General features: G+C 40.0%; 1 protein-coding gene across 1 annotated transcript in view; it reads right to left on the bottom strand.

Annotated features, from left to right (window-relative positions):
* LOC308375594 (voltage-dependent calcium channel subunit alpha-2/delta-1-like) overlaps positions 1–16195 on the bottom strand; it is a gene marked incomplete at its 5' end in the record, with an annotated part of 107909 nt that overhangs the window by 8238 nt on the left and 83476 nt on the right. The window contains 8 exons of the mRNA XM_080851756.1: positions 1147–1259; positions 2211–2337; positions 2804–2859; positions 7238–7290; positions 10346–10498; positions 11548–11619; positions 11715–11762; positions 14283–14350. Of these exons, the coding sequence (XP_080707882.1) occupies positions 1147–1259; positions 2211–2337; positions 2804–2859; positions 7238–7290; positions 10346–10498; positions 11548–11619; positions 11715–11762; positions 14283–14350 (690 nt within the window). The remainder of the gene's footprint in view (positions 1–1146; positions 1260–2210; positions 2338–2803; positions 2860–7237; positions 7291–10345; positions 10499–11547; positions 11620–11714; positions 11763–14282; positions 14351–16195) is intronic.

The raw sequence follows: 16195 nt of genomic DNA, 5'->3' as shown, positions 1-16195 counted from the left end.
CTACACCACCTCGCCGGGCCCCATCATCCACTCGCATGGTTTTTCCTACCACTGTTATGCCAATGATACTCAACTGGTGATGTCTTTCCCTCCTGACGACAAGACTGTTTCGGCACAGATCTCGGACTGTCTTGCTGATATATCCACATGGATGAAAAACCACCACCTTCAGCTGAACCTGGCCAATATTGAACTGATGGTCTTCCCAGCCAAACAGTTCATCCACCACAACATCAATATCGATACTGACTCTTTATCTCTTGCTCCATCCAAAACAGCAAGAAACCTCGGGGTCATTATTGATAACCAACTAACCTTCACAGCCCACATCGCATCTGTCACCAGGTCATGCTTTTTGTGCTTTACAACATCCGCAAAATCAGGCCGTACCTAACCCAGTATGCCACCCAGCTGCTGGTGCAAACCTTGGTGAGTTCCCGCCTCGACTACTGCAACACCCTCCTAACGGGCCTGCCGGCTTGCGTGGTGAAACCACTACAGATGATCCAGAACGCGGCGGTGCGTCTGGTGTTCAACCAACCAAAGAAGGCACATGTCACCCCGAGCTTGATTGTTCTCTCCCTTGTACGTCGCTTTGGACAAAAGCGTCTGCTAAATGAATAAATGTAAATGCAAATGTCAATGGACAACCATCATCTACCCCGTGGAAGAAGGCTGTCTGGGCTTCATCAGTACATCAACAGCATGGCTGGGTGGAACCGGGATGAAGCTCAAAAGCAACAAAAGCCCTCACTGAGGAAGTGGAGAAGGACAGCTTTTGGCTATGGCTGAGTAGGAGGGGTAAGAATTGGGGCTAGCCAATAACAAAGAGAGGGGGTTGGCAGGGAGACATAGTTGCCACTGCTCCACTACCACAAGATGTTCGGGTGAAAGGAATGAAACATCAATGAGCAGCGGTCCCTGGCTAACCAAACTACAGCTGACCCAATGGCATCATTGGAGGTGCGCCAGGCAGGACTGTGTGGTAGGCAATAACACCCACCTGTGCAATCTAATGTAGAGGCCACTTCTCACCCTTACCTATTCATGACAGTTAATTCATGTGCCTGAATCTTACTGTAATTATACACACTTCTTGAGTTCTTGAATATAGTTCAATGGACTGTAAGTTTTGATGAAGGATACAGGGCTGTTTCCCTTGGATGAGAGGTTTTTGGTCACATGACAGGCAGGCTAGCTTGGCATCAGCTATAACAAACACAAGATTGGTCCCCCTGAGTTTCTCTGCATGGAACTGCCTGTAAAAACAACAATTGCATTCTGTAGACAAATTATATGTGACAAATGAATACTTGAATACTAAGAAATAATTAATTGTACTCTGCAAAAAGATTGGGTTCAACAAAATGAACATGGCCAGAAATAGTTGAGTGTGTACCATCTAACTACAGGTAGTGAAGAGCATCATTCTAGAAATCATAATTCTAGAAAGCAGCATAGGGGCAGCCGTGGCCTACTGGTTAGGGTTTCAGGCCGGAAACCGTAGGGTAGCCGGTTCAATCCCCGACCAGTAGGAAAAATGTGGGCGGGGGAAGTGGTTGACCACTGCTCTCCCATGCCCACATCCACGGCTGAAGTGCCCTTGAGCAAGGCACCTAACCCCGATCACTGCTCCCCGGGCGCCGCCAATGGCAGCCCACTGCTCCGGGTTAGTGTTACTTCACTTCACTGTGTGTGTGTGTGTGTGTCACTTCCCTGGATGGGTTAAATGCAGAGGTTAATTTCAGAGTGTGTGTGTCTACACCACCTCTGCCATAGAGAGGACTTTCACTTTCATTCTAGCCATTGCATTTTCTCTCCTGTTTTTAATGTAACAGTAAGGAGTTTAAAATACATTTAAAGACTTGCTAATGCATGAGCAGAATTCATGATTGTGAAATGGTGGAGGTATTTTTTATTTCCCCCTCAAAACGAATCTGTGACAAAGTTTATTTTAATGGAATGATTTCCCAATGCTCTGTGGCACATTGGGTTATCCCCCATTTCACCTCATAGTTGGTGGAAGTGCTCTTGGGTGACTTCTAGCTCCTTTTGGTGTCATTAACACTAAAGGAAACGGTTATGTAAGTGTCTTCAGAGTGACTCACTGTTCAGTTGTGCTTATGCTATGTATTTTAGGAACCACAAAGCAATGAATCATTAAGAATTCATATTTAGCACTGTTAGGAAAATTAAATGCACAAGCTTACCTTAAGCATGTGTCACAGTCCACACTACCAAAGAAGGTTGTTTCACTGTTCCCAAAGAAGTATTGAGACTGCTCATTAATACAGCTTTCCCTAGACGTCCCATCAGGGAGCTCATCATCTGTGTCCACTGTAATAATGCACAAGCATACATATGCAGCAGCACTTACTTCCTGGAAACCAAGACACAAGTCAATCATAAAACGGTTTGCTTTTACATCAAGCACCAGAATCCATTGCCTCCAACAGAAACCAGTTCTGTTTGTCTGCAGGGGAGCTCAGGCAAGAAACAACGAGAAAACTCATCAACCTCTTAATGGGCCTGTCTGAAAATGAAGTCACATTCAAAACATACAATATAAACTGCTCCCAAAAGAAAGATATTTCAATGTCACATCAATCATGTTTGACATGTGGCTATGCTTTGAAAAATATGAGAAACCATAACATGAATCAAACAAACTATGTGATGTTATGCGGCTGAATGAAATAGATTCAAAGGAAATGCTGTTGTTTGAAAGCAAATGTCTTTGAAGCAGACACAATCACTGTGACACTGTACAAAGAAAAACACTCCTTCTGCCAATGCATCTTACCTGCTTCTAAGAAACTTGGGAAAGTCAACGAAACAAACAGCTGCTGCATTATGGACCTTGGAGGCAAGAACAGAAAAACAGCATTAGACTGACACGACAGCACTACAAACACTACGACGGCCAGAATCCCCAGCAAAAATAAATCAGTTATTATTTGTACATTTGTAAAAAAAAAAAAAAAAAAATCGAGGTATTTCAGCTATTTAACCACAATAAGTTTCACACACAACATAAATGAGAGAGAGCAACAGAGAGAGAGAGGGGTGAATAGACCTATGACACTTGGGCCTACAGCCTCTTGATTTATTGGACCATAACTGTTCTCAGTCAATGACATTAACATGTTGTTTAGAATGTCAATTATTTTCTTAAATTTGCATAGCAATGAAGTAGTTACCAAAATACACACCGTTAGAAAGTTGTGTATAATCTGTACTATAAAACATTACAATACTTTACTGGCCAATAGCTACCGTTAGGATACTGCTGTTTGTTTTTTTATAGCAACTTTGATGTTTTTTGTCTTTTCTGTTTTTTTTTTTTTTGTACGTTCTAAATTTCAATACATTTTTATGAATGTTTTTTTTTTGGTTGAATTGTCAAGACTGCTGTAGACATACACTCATTGTGCCAAGAATAACAATAATAGTTTTTGCCAGGGACGTGCAGTCATAGGAGGCAGGGGAGGCAGAGCCTCACCTGTCATTTTGAAAAGTAAAAAAAAAAAAAAAAAAAACACATATATATTATAAAAAAAATATTCATATTTCTCTACTAATCTGTGGTATGGGTGTAATTTCTGCAGGATTCTGATCATTTCGAGCATTTTTATTATCAAAATCGCTGAATTTGCGCACTTCCGCTTCCTGAAAACATGGACGTGCCGTCAAGGGAGGCAGATGCATTGGTCTCTATGGGCAGCTGAGCCAGTGCCTCACTAATGATTGCGCAATCACTCCAAACTGGGTTTTACGCATGCATGCACAAGCGTAGATGAGCTCAAAACGCATTGAAAAATATTGTTAGTGAGGCAAACAGTACCACCGCTTCTAGAAGGGAGGCGAGCGAGAGCGCAATTGTCGGGTATGTTGTTTTTAAAAAATTGGGCTTCTTCTAGGCTTCTCTAGGCGAACATGGAAGGTTGTATTGCAAAGCTGAAGCAGTTCTCAAAATTGGACTTGCAGTCCAAATGTGAAATGATTAATAATGGGAGACCAATGGCGGAGCTAAAATGTTTGCTTCAAACGACGGGACCGAAGGTATTGACATTGCATTGGAGTATTTCATGTTTTCCAACGGGACATATTCATGCGCAACACAAACCTCGCTAAAGGCTGCTAGGTGCAGGGGAGCCGTGAATGGATTACGAGCTTGCGAGTGCACCAACTTTAAATTATACCGGTTAGTAGAACATTTTGGTATTGTGTGCTATGTCTGTGGTGTTTAACTGTTTGCTTGTTAATACGTTGTGTAAATAAATATGTAAGTGTCAACTTCAAATTCAAGTGTCCGAGTTGCAGTGTTGGGCAAGCTACTTGATTTTTGTAGTGAGCTAAGCTATCAGCTACTCTACAATAAATTCAGCTTCACTACACAAAAGCTACCACTCGTCTCTTATAAAGTGACGTACTTTTGAAGGTATGGCTGTTGAGTCAGGTATTCAAACGCAGATGAAAACAAATAAGTGCAGAAGACCTCGCCTACCTTCATCTTTCGTCTATTTCGTGCATTTTCGCAATTCAACTCCCTGAGCAGACAGCACGGACTTTACACTTTTTAACTTTCATCATCTTCAGCTGTATCTAATTATCAACAGCATTCTAGTTATCCGGTTGTCTAGAATCTGCATGCAAACTACCCATTTAAGATTAGGGGAGAATTAATTTTAAATGTATGAGCAGCGTCTGGTGTACTTGAAATGACGATATCTAGCTATCTATTTTCACTCGTCTCGCCTAAAGTGATGTACTGCTTAATTTTTGTGTTTGATGGCTGCAGGGAAGCCTGTTATGAATGAACATCAGAAAGGTCCAGGATAAATTAGCTTTCGAGGACGCTACTGCGGTACTTGATCAATAAAAGAGCTTAGCTACTGAAAAGTTACTTGGTTTTGTAAATAGCAACGTTACTGCCAAGCTACTGACAAATGTAGTTAAGCTAGTAGCGTCGCTACAAGTAGTGACGCTACTGCCCATCACTGCCGAGTTGTGTAAAAGGTTATACTTTCCCTAGACAAATTGAAATGAGCCATATCATTGGTGGGAGGGCTACATACGCTACCTTGTAACTATTAATATTTTATTTGACACGGTCAGTGTTGGGGGTAACGAGTTACAAAGTAACGGACGTTAGTAACAACGTTACTATTATTGGTAACGGAGTACAATAACGCATTACTCTAAAAATATTGGTAACGTCACTACTTTACTACCCTCAGTAACTTTTGTAATACCAACAGACACTTCGTTGTGGAAAAGTAAAGCCTATGTACTGTTCTCACTACGTGTTTAGCATTACATCGCATACGTTTCTGGATAACAGCTGTTGCCATTTCCACGAGACGAAAATTTGAATAATGTCAAAGTAAAAGTCCAATACTATACTGTGTTCGTTTCCATAACAACAATACAAGCAATACACATTTGCAGACCTGAATAAGCAGAGTCAGAACAGCCAAGGGTGCCAATAATTGTGGAGTGCACTGTATTTGGAAATTCACAGTTTATGTTGAGTGACTTTGAGTATGAGCTTTTCTCTTAACCCACTACAGTGATTCCTACAACAAGCTGGTTTTGTTCTCAGGAGTAGGCCCCCATTTGGTTTAGTGGGGTCTCATGTTTCCAAAAGCCTGTTTTTGGACTATTTTTTACTGTTGTGTTACTGCTGAATGACCCACCTGAATGTCCCCACCATACATGGCCACTTGTATCCTGTTTGTGGATTTTAAAGTGAGGCATATTTCTTTGGTCAGACAGTGAGGACAGGGTTAATGTCCGTTCAAGTGGATGGCTGAGTTTTATATGCCCTATTGTTTTACATGTTTACAATTACAATAAACAATGAAAGGCTAACAGATGCCCTTTATTGAAAATTAATAAAAATATAGTGATGAAAGGGCCATGATGTTTGTCCAGCTTGGCGGTAAATTTGGACATTTGCTTAAAAAAATGGAAAGTAAAGTAACTAGTAGTGAAGTTACTTTTCAAATGCAGTAACTAGTAAAGTAATCTAGTTACAATTTTCGGAAGTAACTAGTAACTTGTTACTAGTTACTTTTTCTGAGTAACTACCCCAACACTGGACACGGTGTAAAAGTTCAATTACCACACCGATTGTACTTTTAGCTGTAGGCCTATAGCCTCGTAAAAGTCAGTTGACTATTGAGCCGCATAACTTCTTATAATAATAATCGTTTAAAAGTAATAGTATTAGACAATAAAACATAACGTTTTTTCAGTTCTGGTGAGATGACAATTTTTAAACCACAAGCATATATACATGTATGATGTATACATTTCTATTTTTTTTAAACAACTAGAGATCGGAATGACGTAATCACTTCCGGTTTCTGTGCCTCACCAGCTGCGAACCTCACCGCACGTCACTGGTTTATGCTAGTGTGATGTTCACATAATATGACTGTTATCAAACATAGGTGCTGAAAAAGAGTAAATTATAAGCTCATAGGCATTTTACATATGAAAGCTGGAAATAATAAATTGTCTGGCCATATGCTATGTTTACATTATCCCACTGACCAAAAATACGTATGGGACAGTAATTAAGCGATCACTTAGCCTCCTTTTGTGTAGGCCTATCACTTTAAATAGGTACGCACTTGGGTTGTAGGGAAGCAGGTGAACGCACAAAAGGGGGAGGTTTGTTTTTCTCACAGTGGAGTGTTGAATGGAGAAGTGGCGGCAAGCTAAGTTTAAACCTTTATACGACTTAGACAGCAAAAGCCAGTTTTGTACAACGATCTTTTGTTTATATGTATGTTTATTTAATACATTCCACCAACTGCTTTCTCTGGCCGATCCACAATGCGAAATGAAGGAGTACAAGAATACGGAGGGATTTACTTGGGATCTGGTGAGCAAAGCCGTATTTTGTTCCTGGTTTTCACAACGGCAATGCATTGCTATTTTTGAATTTGAAGAGGAAGCAGGCTGACACTGCGTTTGGACTTGATCACTGATCATTATTTTTGTTGTATAAATAAGCACACACGCATTACAACAAACAAAGATAGTATATGTACTGTATGATTGCTGTGTATGTGTTTCTGTTATGTTTCTTTAGCCTATTGGCGTTTAATACAGATGTCCTGATAAAAGATAACAGAGTTTCTGTTGTGATTAATAGAATTTGTTATACTAGTTCCACCACAGTACCCAGTCATACCCAGAGTCCATAGTCAGATATATAACTCACCAGGCTGCCGCTGAAGCCCACCAGCCAAGATGCAGCATATCTGCTATAGTGGGCTGGGATCAGACAAAATAGAATATTATTAGACATTCAAGATGCAGTATATCTGCTAAAGTGGGCTGGGATCAGACAAAATAGAATATTATTAGACATTCAAGATGCAGTATATCTGCTAAAGTGGGCTGGGATCAAACAAAATAGAATATTATTGAACATTCAAGATGCAGTATATCTGCTATAGTGGGCTGGGATCAGACAAAATAGAATATTATTGAACATTCAGGATGCAGTATACTGTATCTGCTATAGTGGGCTGGGATTAAACCAAATAGAATATTATTGAACATTCAAGATGCAGTACAGTATATCTGCTATAGTGGGCTGGGATCAAACAAAATAGAATATTACTGGACATACTGAAACATAAACACATGGATAGTTCTTTGAATAAAGCATCAAGGTTAAATCTTTACTCATACTTTGGAAAGTAAAGGTACATGTAAGGTATTGAGATGCTTTTGTCCAGAGTGACTTGGGAGGGCATCCTGCGGTGGCCTTGAGTCAAGCCCAGGTCAGCCTTTTAATAATAATAATAATAATAATACTAATAATAATAATACATTTTATTTATAAGGCGCCTTTCATGACACTCAAGGTCGCCGTACAACAATCAACAATACATATAATACAATTTAAAATGCACAAAGCAGAGCAGCAGCAGAACAACAACAGACAGGAACATTAAAAGTTATACGCCTGCCTAAACAAGTGGGTTTTGAGGCTGGATTTAAAGAGGGAAATTGAGTTTCAGTCAATGTCCCTGATGTCAGGGGGGAGGGAGTTCCAGAGGTGAGGGGCAGAGCGGCTGAAGGTTCTAGATCCCATGGTGGACAGATAAACATATTTTACCCTTTCTTTACAGTGTACTGAACATGTTCAACCAACTTTAATGGAGGTATAATCCTTTTATCAGCAGATCGTGGTGTGTTTTACTGTTTCTTACTATACTAATTGCAATATTGGCTGTTTAGTCAGTGTTCCCATATTTAAACAAGAAAATCTTACTTTTGTAACTTCACAGAATAGTTTTCAACCCATTTTAATGTTCCTATGAAATTAATATTTCTGACAGTTAAAGAAACACGGGGCTAATAAGGCGCTTTTATTTTGAAAAATCGTAACCGGAAGTTGCTCGAGTTCATTTGACTATCGTTGCTCACTGAACGCTGCTGTCACATATAGACATATACAGGTGTAAGTGTTTATGACAAGTGAGAGAGAAATTTGGTAATCATAGATAACTGTTTTGGAACAATACGCATGTTTAGCCTTTACACATATAGGGCCCTATCTTGCCGATCAGAAACACAAGTAGGACGGCGCCAAACGCAAGTAGCTGTGTGGGCGGCTCTATGGCGCAGTTGCTATTTTAACGGCGGAAAAAACACACTTGTGCGGCCAAAAGGGTTGGTCCAAAGGAGGTTACTCAGCCATAGGTGTGGTTTGGGCGTAATATGCAATAAACCAATCAGAGCGTCATCTCACATTCCCTTTAAGAGCGAGGAGCGCATAGCGGCTTGTTATTATAATGGCGGAATTACCTGGAGGAAGACCTTGAGGCCACCAGAACGTGTGTTACCAGAAACAATCACGGCAATATTTTCCCATGCTTGTTTGAAGAAATGTTTCTACTTTCATTTCTCGTTTGTATTTTTTCAGTTATAAGCATTCGTTTTTTGGTGGCAACATATTTGAAATAAAAGTCACAAAAACATACTTTCCGATGTTTTGGGTTCACCCTCACTGAATCACTAGGTTATGTATGCATGGTAATAATATTGCACCCATCGGCACATGCAGTTCAACCTCACGTCTTCTAAAGTCCTCTATTCTATCCTCATTTACACATCCATGATTCATAGCAATGTTGAGTAAAACACTGGGGGGGCACGTATGTGAATATGGGTGCAGTCTATAGCGCCAAGGACGCCAGGGAACTTCTCCCAGAACGCCTGCTTAGCCCGCTCTTGGCTGTCGGGTGTTACGGGAAATTTTATGAATTCCCCAGCATGTCGGACTAGACCTGACGTAACTGCATGTATAGCCGAACTTATTGTAGACTGTGATAGGGACATTGTGCGTCTGTCCCCAGCTCATCTGCCAGAGAGAGAGCGAGTGAGTGTGAGTGTGTGTGTGTGCGCGCGCGCGCGCGCTCGTGAGGCCAGCCACTGATCAGGCTCTCCTCTCTACCGACCTCTCCCTCTCCCTCCCTTTTCTCCTTATCTCGCCGCAGAAATGTGATAGGGACAGTGTGCGTCTGTCCCCAGCTCATCTGCCAGGAGATGGCAGACATCAGAACCGCCATTACAATTAACCTGAATCATTTGGGTCAATGTGTACGCTAGATGTATGCCTATTTTTAAAATATCTTGGATATGGATATCACAATGATTTCCTCATGTGGTAAATACTTTATTTTCCTCCAAAAAATTGGTGTAAATCTCTCGTATAGACGACAGAAGTAAAGTGTAGCCTATAGGTCCTATACTGTGCGACCTTAAAATAGCGTTCTGAATACACGTTACAGACTTTAGACATTGCGCCTCTGACATTAGACCAGCTTTTTTGTGGTCAATGGCGCACGGCGCACAGCGTTGTTTTGAAACTGCAAAATACCACTTGCGCCAGAGAAACGCCTTCTCTGTTCCGCCCCCGCCCATGTCGACGCAAGTTCATTTCGAAGCGCGCCTCTGGAGGGAAAATCGCGCTGTGCGCCGGGTGCAAGATAGGAATGATACATGCGTCGGTGACAATGTCAATTGCGCTGGGTGCAAGATAGGGCCCTTAGAATGTTCCATTAGCCGCATGCACAAGTACTCTGATGAGGACATTTACGCCACTTGGACCCTAGCAAACCGTACTCACGGGCACCCGAAATATAATCAATGTATCTCACATACTCATGGGGACCCGAAATATACTCAATGTATCTCACATACTCATGGGGACCTGAAATATCCTCAATGTGTCTCGCATACTCATGGCACCAGAAATATAATCAATGTATCTCACATACTCATGGGCACCCGAAGTATACTCAATGTATCTCACCACATAAACAGAGCGCAGGCCAGCAGCAGATCTGGTTTCTTTATGGGGTTCACACGTGGACTGGTAGTCATACGTCTTGTTGAAGGAGAACAGAGACTCATTTATCAGGTTCCTCATCAGTGAGGGGTCAATCATGCCAAAGAACTGCCCAATCTGTAGGAAAAATGCATACATGCAAACAAACATGTATGCACACACAGACGCATACACACATAGACACACAGACACACACACAAATGTTAACATTAGTCCTGAACCACAGCACCATACATTTTAAAATAAGCCTCAGACAAAACATTAGGCACCAGTGCACCAATGTGAATAAGGAAAGCGTATTGCATCTTGCATTTTTTTCATGACATTTAGGGGTGGAACCTGCACTTCAGAAGATACTTTGTAGTACTGCCAGTTCATGGAAACTTTCAAGTAAATTACATCATAATTGTGATCAAAACTCTTAAACCACATTCTACACAGGCACCTCTGAAAGACCCACATGCATATTCACTTATTTTCCTAATTTAGTCTGACAACGATTTGGCACAATGTGGCAAAATAGGTCCAGGGGCAGTCTTGTGGAGACAGATGCATGTTAACATATATGAAGTCAGAAAATTAGAGACAACCCTGGTGAAATGTGGACTAATTCAGGGCGGGAACCACAGACATTAAGATGGGATCAATACATCAGTAATGGCCTTTGTTATTCTGACTGAAATGCCTCTTGCCTAATGTGTGTCTTAGGGGAGAAGCAGAACCTTGTAGACCCTTCAACTCATTTCTAGTACACAGTCTCCAGACTTGTCCAAGTGGAGCCTGCCACAGCAAGAATAATCCAAACATCTTTAGAATGAAAAGCTTCAGGTCCCTCACAGGTCAGCTCACTTCACGTTTTGTAACGACACCAATGAATCAGACACCTGTACGATACAGCATGTACACGGTTGCTTGGGGTAAGCCCACAGAGGCCATTCTCAATCACCTCTCTGCTAAACAAATCCCTTAAAAAGAAAAAATGTCTGCCTTTCCTTAACCTACACGGCAGTGGATCTTTATTTATCCCGTACATACATGGCCCATTTAGGCACTAGGCTGTATTCAAAAACATTTGACTAGGGGGGCCTGCAGGTTTTGTCACAGAGGAAGGATCATTGCTTAACATCTAGGAGTTTGAAAATGTGAGTCTGACAAGAAGGTTCCACCTGTCTGATGTAATCATCACGATTGGCCATAATCAGGAAGCCACCGTCATCCAGGAGAACACAGTCCACATACTGAAATTAGAGAGGACATTTATATGTAAAGCAAGGCACATGTCCAGACAGTTGGAATGGAAAAATGGTCAAATGTCCAAATAAAAAAAGCAAACCTCATCATTTCTTTGACAGCCACAGAGTTCATCTTCGCAGATCGCAGGCTAAGGAACAGACACATAACTTTACTTTTCAGACCAGATATAAAACTATTTCAAATACAAATACAGATACGTATTATCGCAAGAAAATGCAAAGTGAGACTACTCAACAGTAGCAGAGGACCACTTACAGAAAACAGATTATAAAGCCCTTACGCTGAATATTATAATAATATAATCTGGACCATACAGCACACAGTAGGCTTTATGATTAATAAAACCGTATTCTACATGAATTGTAAGTCTTCATTTGTTGTGTGCGATAATCAAGGCAAAAATATTATCATCTGATCATTTATTGAGTTCAAGGTCTAAGGTGTTCAAAGCCTAATGACACTTAGATTTCTTTGAAATCCTCAAAGTTAATGTCATTGAGTCTGGACAAAAAAGTACAATATTATACGATATATATACAATATATATATACAATTTATAAATCTGAACATTTATTTGGATGTAGCAGATTTGGCCAATAAAACACTGAGCAACTTAAGAAACTAACGTCGTTGAGAACGCTTCTGATGATTTATGGTTTTGCCTAAACTGAGTATACTTGGTGGTTTTGTATTTGATTGACATTCATTATCCCCCAAGAGGTACAGTATGTTTCAAAAGTTTGACTGTTTAGACAATAAAGTCTTTCTAATTTAAGAAATATGATTTATTTGAAAGAGTGAACAATTGAACCATTTCACCAATTTCAATGGAAGGGAAAAGACAGTATATGAAGACCTCTGTTATTATAATAATAATAATAATATTAATATTAATAATAATTAATTTTTATATAGTGCTTTTCTGTGAGTTTTGAGGGTTTGTTTAAAGCCTGACGGAAGGGGAGAGGGAGGGCATTCCAGAGGGAGGGTGCAGCGACAGAGAAGGCCCTGTCACCCCATGTCCGGCGCTTAGTCCTGAGGCAACGTGGGGGTGTGGAGGGGGAGGAGGTCAGAAAGGTAAGGAGGGGGCAGGTTATTTAGGGCTTTGTATGTGGTGCGTAATATTTTGAAGTTAATCCTGTATTTGACTGGGAGCCAGTGGAGGACCGGGGTGATATGTTCATAGCGGCGGGTGGAGGTGAGCAGACGTAATGGATCTACTGGGGTTCATTTGAAATAGCATGTGGCCACAATAATTCTATTTTTACCTTATTTGACAGCAGATGTGACACTGACTTGACAAATGGGAAAACGTAAAAGTTTGTTATTAAGAAAAAATAAATAATCTTTACAATGTGATCTTTGTTCATGTCCACGATAATTAAAAAGACAGAACGTAATCTTAAGCATAGCTCAGCAAAATCAATCTGGCTAGACGAGGAAGCTCCCCATAGAGTGTGGAAATTGACCAGCTTTTGGTAGTTGTAAGTCGACAAAAATACTGTGTGAGTGAAACGATGCCAGTAGAAACACTTGGTGATTGAAATTCACTTATCAGTCTCAGTCATTATCAGTCATGGTTCCTATGGTTATATACAACTCTTTACTCACACACTGTGATTTCTTATTGAACTTAATGTTATAAGCTCTAGCGTTTAAACGTCTTTTGTCTACTATGCAACAGATTGGGGCTATCAAATCCTTAGGTAATCGATGTGTTTACTGTGTGTTAACTGGTTGTTGTGGGAAAACTTGTGATCCTTGATCGATGAAGCTAATTTAAGTAAGCTTTTGCTCACCTTGTGAAATTGGACACATTAGCTACATGACTTGCTTGCATTATAACTAGTCTGTTATGTTTCACTGTTAGCAAAGGGAGCAACAGGCATATTTTAGAGTTATAATGGGTCTATTGTAAGGTTTCATAAGTCTACGCGGGCACGACATGCACATGCATTTTATTGACTAGAATGTGGTGTTTTCAATACTAAATAGTTAAATCTCAGTAATTGAATTACCACAGGTTATATGTTATATTTTATTTTGATTTCGATTTTTCTAAAAATGCAAAAAAATAATCCTTTCATAAAAAAAAAAAAAAAAAAAAAATGGAATTTGCAAAAAGGCTAATCCACTGATATCTCAAAAGCGCTGTGAGCCTAAGCGTCGACAATGGGTGGAATAATAAAGATAAACCAAAAACGTAAAGGACCTTTTATTCTTTCCCCTCTTTCCTTTTTTGCACACTTAAACAGTTACAAAGCCCAAAGTACACATCAGAGGGAGAAACTGCCACGGAAACCACTTTTGTCAGCTGTCTGAAATGTTCCTTTGTTTCAAGAGCCCCCCTAGCTGACCAATCAGAGCACACTGGGCTCATCGGTAGGGGTAAGACCCAAGAGCTCTAACAGAACATAACAGACTGAGTGAATAGAGATTTACAGTAGAAATAATGTGGTTTTGAATATTTAAGCATGTAAATATATTATAGTAGATCCCAAAAATAAACTTATGAACATTTAAAATGAGCAGAATAAGTACTATTTCAGAGGAATAATAGCAACAGCAATATCTCATGCTATCACACTAAAAAGTCTACATAATAGTCTTTCACACCAACTACTGTTTCCGTCCATGCTGATCTTACATTGGTCTCAGCTGTAGCATTTATAAAACTCTCCATCCAGGTATCAACATCCAGCTTCACCCCCACCACTGTGAAAAAAAAGGAAAGGTATGATCTCCATGTGTTATGGAGTCATCTCCATGGAAATGGCATCAGCTGTATTGTAGATATCTTAAATCAATTTCCCCATTCAACTCAATGGGTAATATCATAAATAATATTGCAAATATCTTGAATACAAGTTTTGCCTAATCAGAAATGCACTGGGTATGTATAATGTCAGTTCCATCGATCCTTTATATTTTAAGTAAGTAAGAAGTATTGTTACATGAAACCGTTTTTTATTGTTATTGTTTATAATTATGTGACATATTACTCATGTCCCAATGCATTATATGAAATAATTAGGTACCACTTTACAATAAGGCTCCATTATAAATGGTTTATAAATAGGTTATCAATTAGGTTGTAAACCCTTTGTAAGTCATTAATAAGCCCTTATTGATGAGTTATAAACACCATTTTTATACATCGATGCGGGCTCACGATTTGGGAAGATCCCCATCTTGGCAACCCACATGAACCTTGGACCCTTTTCTTTTAAATTATATAAAGTTCGAAAATGTAATATAAATAAATACTTTGTAAGAAGAATATAGCTGAGCTGATGCACATTTCAGTCTGTCAGTGAGTTTTCTGTTCCTAAGGACCCACCAATTAGAAAATGACAGCCATTCATATGATAAGTAATGGTGATTCAGTGATCTCCATTGGGCAATGGTGTGGCGTGAAAACCTCTGGGGGAAGTGATCCATAAAGACATTCCAGGGCCATTATGCAATGGCCATTGTCTTTGTCTGAGGTCTCCCAGGTAGCTCATCAATATGCATTTGTAGGGACACACATTTGAGAGAGAAACAGGTTACTCTGCTATTATAAATATGTAGTAGTAAAACCACACACAGTTTCTGAATGCTAAACTCACATATGTATTTTGTACAAATTCTGAGCACCTCTGAATAAAGGTATTTGTAAGGGTGATTTAACATTTGATTTAAATACAATTTTATTTTACTACATTCCTTTTACTCTAATGTTGTTATTGCTGATGTCCTCTATAACATAATCATATAAGCCACTTGTGCATCAATACTTATAGCTAGGGGAAATATACAAAAACATCAAGGCATGTTAGACTTCCTAAAAAGGTCAAACAGGCCTCTGTCCCTGAAGGGTTAACTTGCTCTACTAGCCCAATGGCACACTCTCTACCATTCTTGTATCTGTTACTCCATTTTGCCAGTTATAAATGTTTGTAAATAGATGATGATGTGTTTCACACTTTACAATAAGGCTCCGTTTTGCCAGTTATAAATGTTAGTAACTGATTTATAAAGGGTGATTTGTTGTGTAATGAGTTGTAAGCAGTAACTTCCTCTTGGATGGATTGATACTTTATTAATCCAGAGGGAAATTTTAGGACATCCAGTAGCATCCAGACAAAACATCCATTTTTCAATTTGAATTTGAATTACATGGGATGCACACTATGGTCTTATCTGCTTTTCCAGAAAGAAAATATTTCTAATTGTGCTTTCTTTATTAGCTAGTGACGTGACGACATAGGTCAGATGGTCACAGACCAGCGCGCCCACGGCAAATAGGGAGCTTGAGTTTTATATCTTGCCTATATGGGGGGAGGAGGGGGCTTCTTTTGTTTCCGTTCTGTTCCCACTCCTTTTGAACGTGTTCTCCCTTTGTGGATGTGATTTGTGGATGTTGTGTCTGGATGCTACTGGATGTCCTAAAATTTTCATCTGGATTAATAAAGTATACATCCATCCAAGATCAAGTTACTGCTTACCAGCCCTGCCGACAGGGGGGGACAAACGGGTACGTTGTCCCGGGCCCTGGACTGGCCCTGGAATGGGGGG

This window comes from Sprattus sprattus (assembly GCF_963457725.1).
Source record: "Sprattus sprattus genome assembly, chromosome: 14".
NCBI lineage: Eukaryota > Metazoa > Chordata > Actinopteri > Clupeiformes > Clupeidae > Sprattus > Sprattus sprattus.
This window is presented reverse-complemented; position numbering and strand designations above follow the sequence as displayed.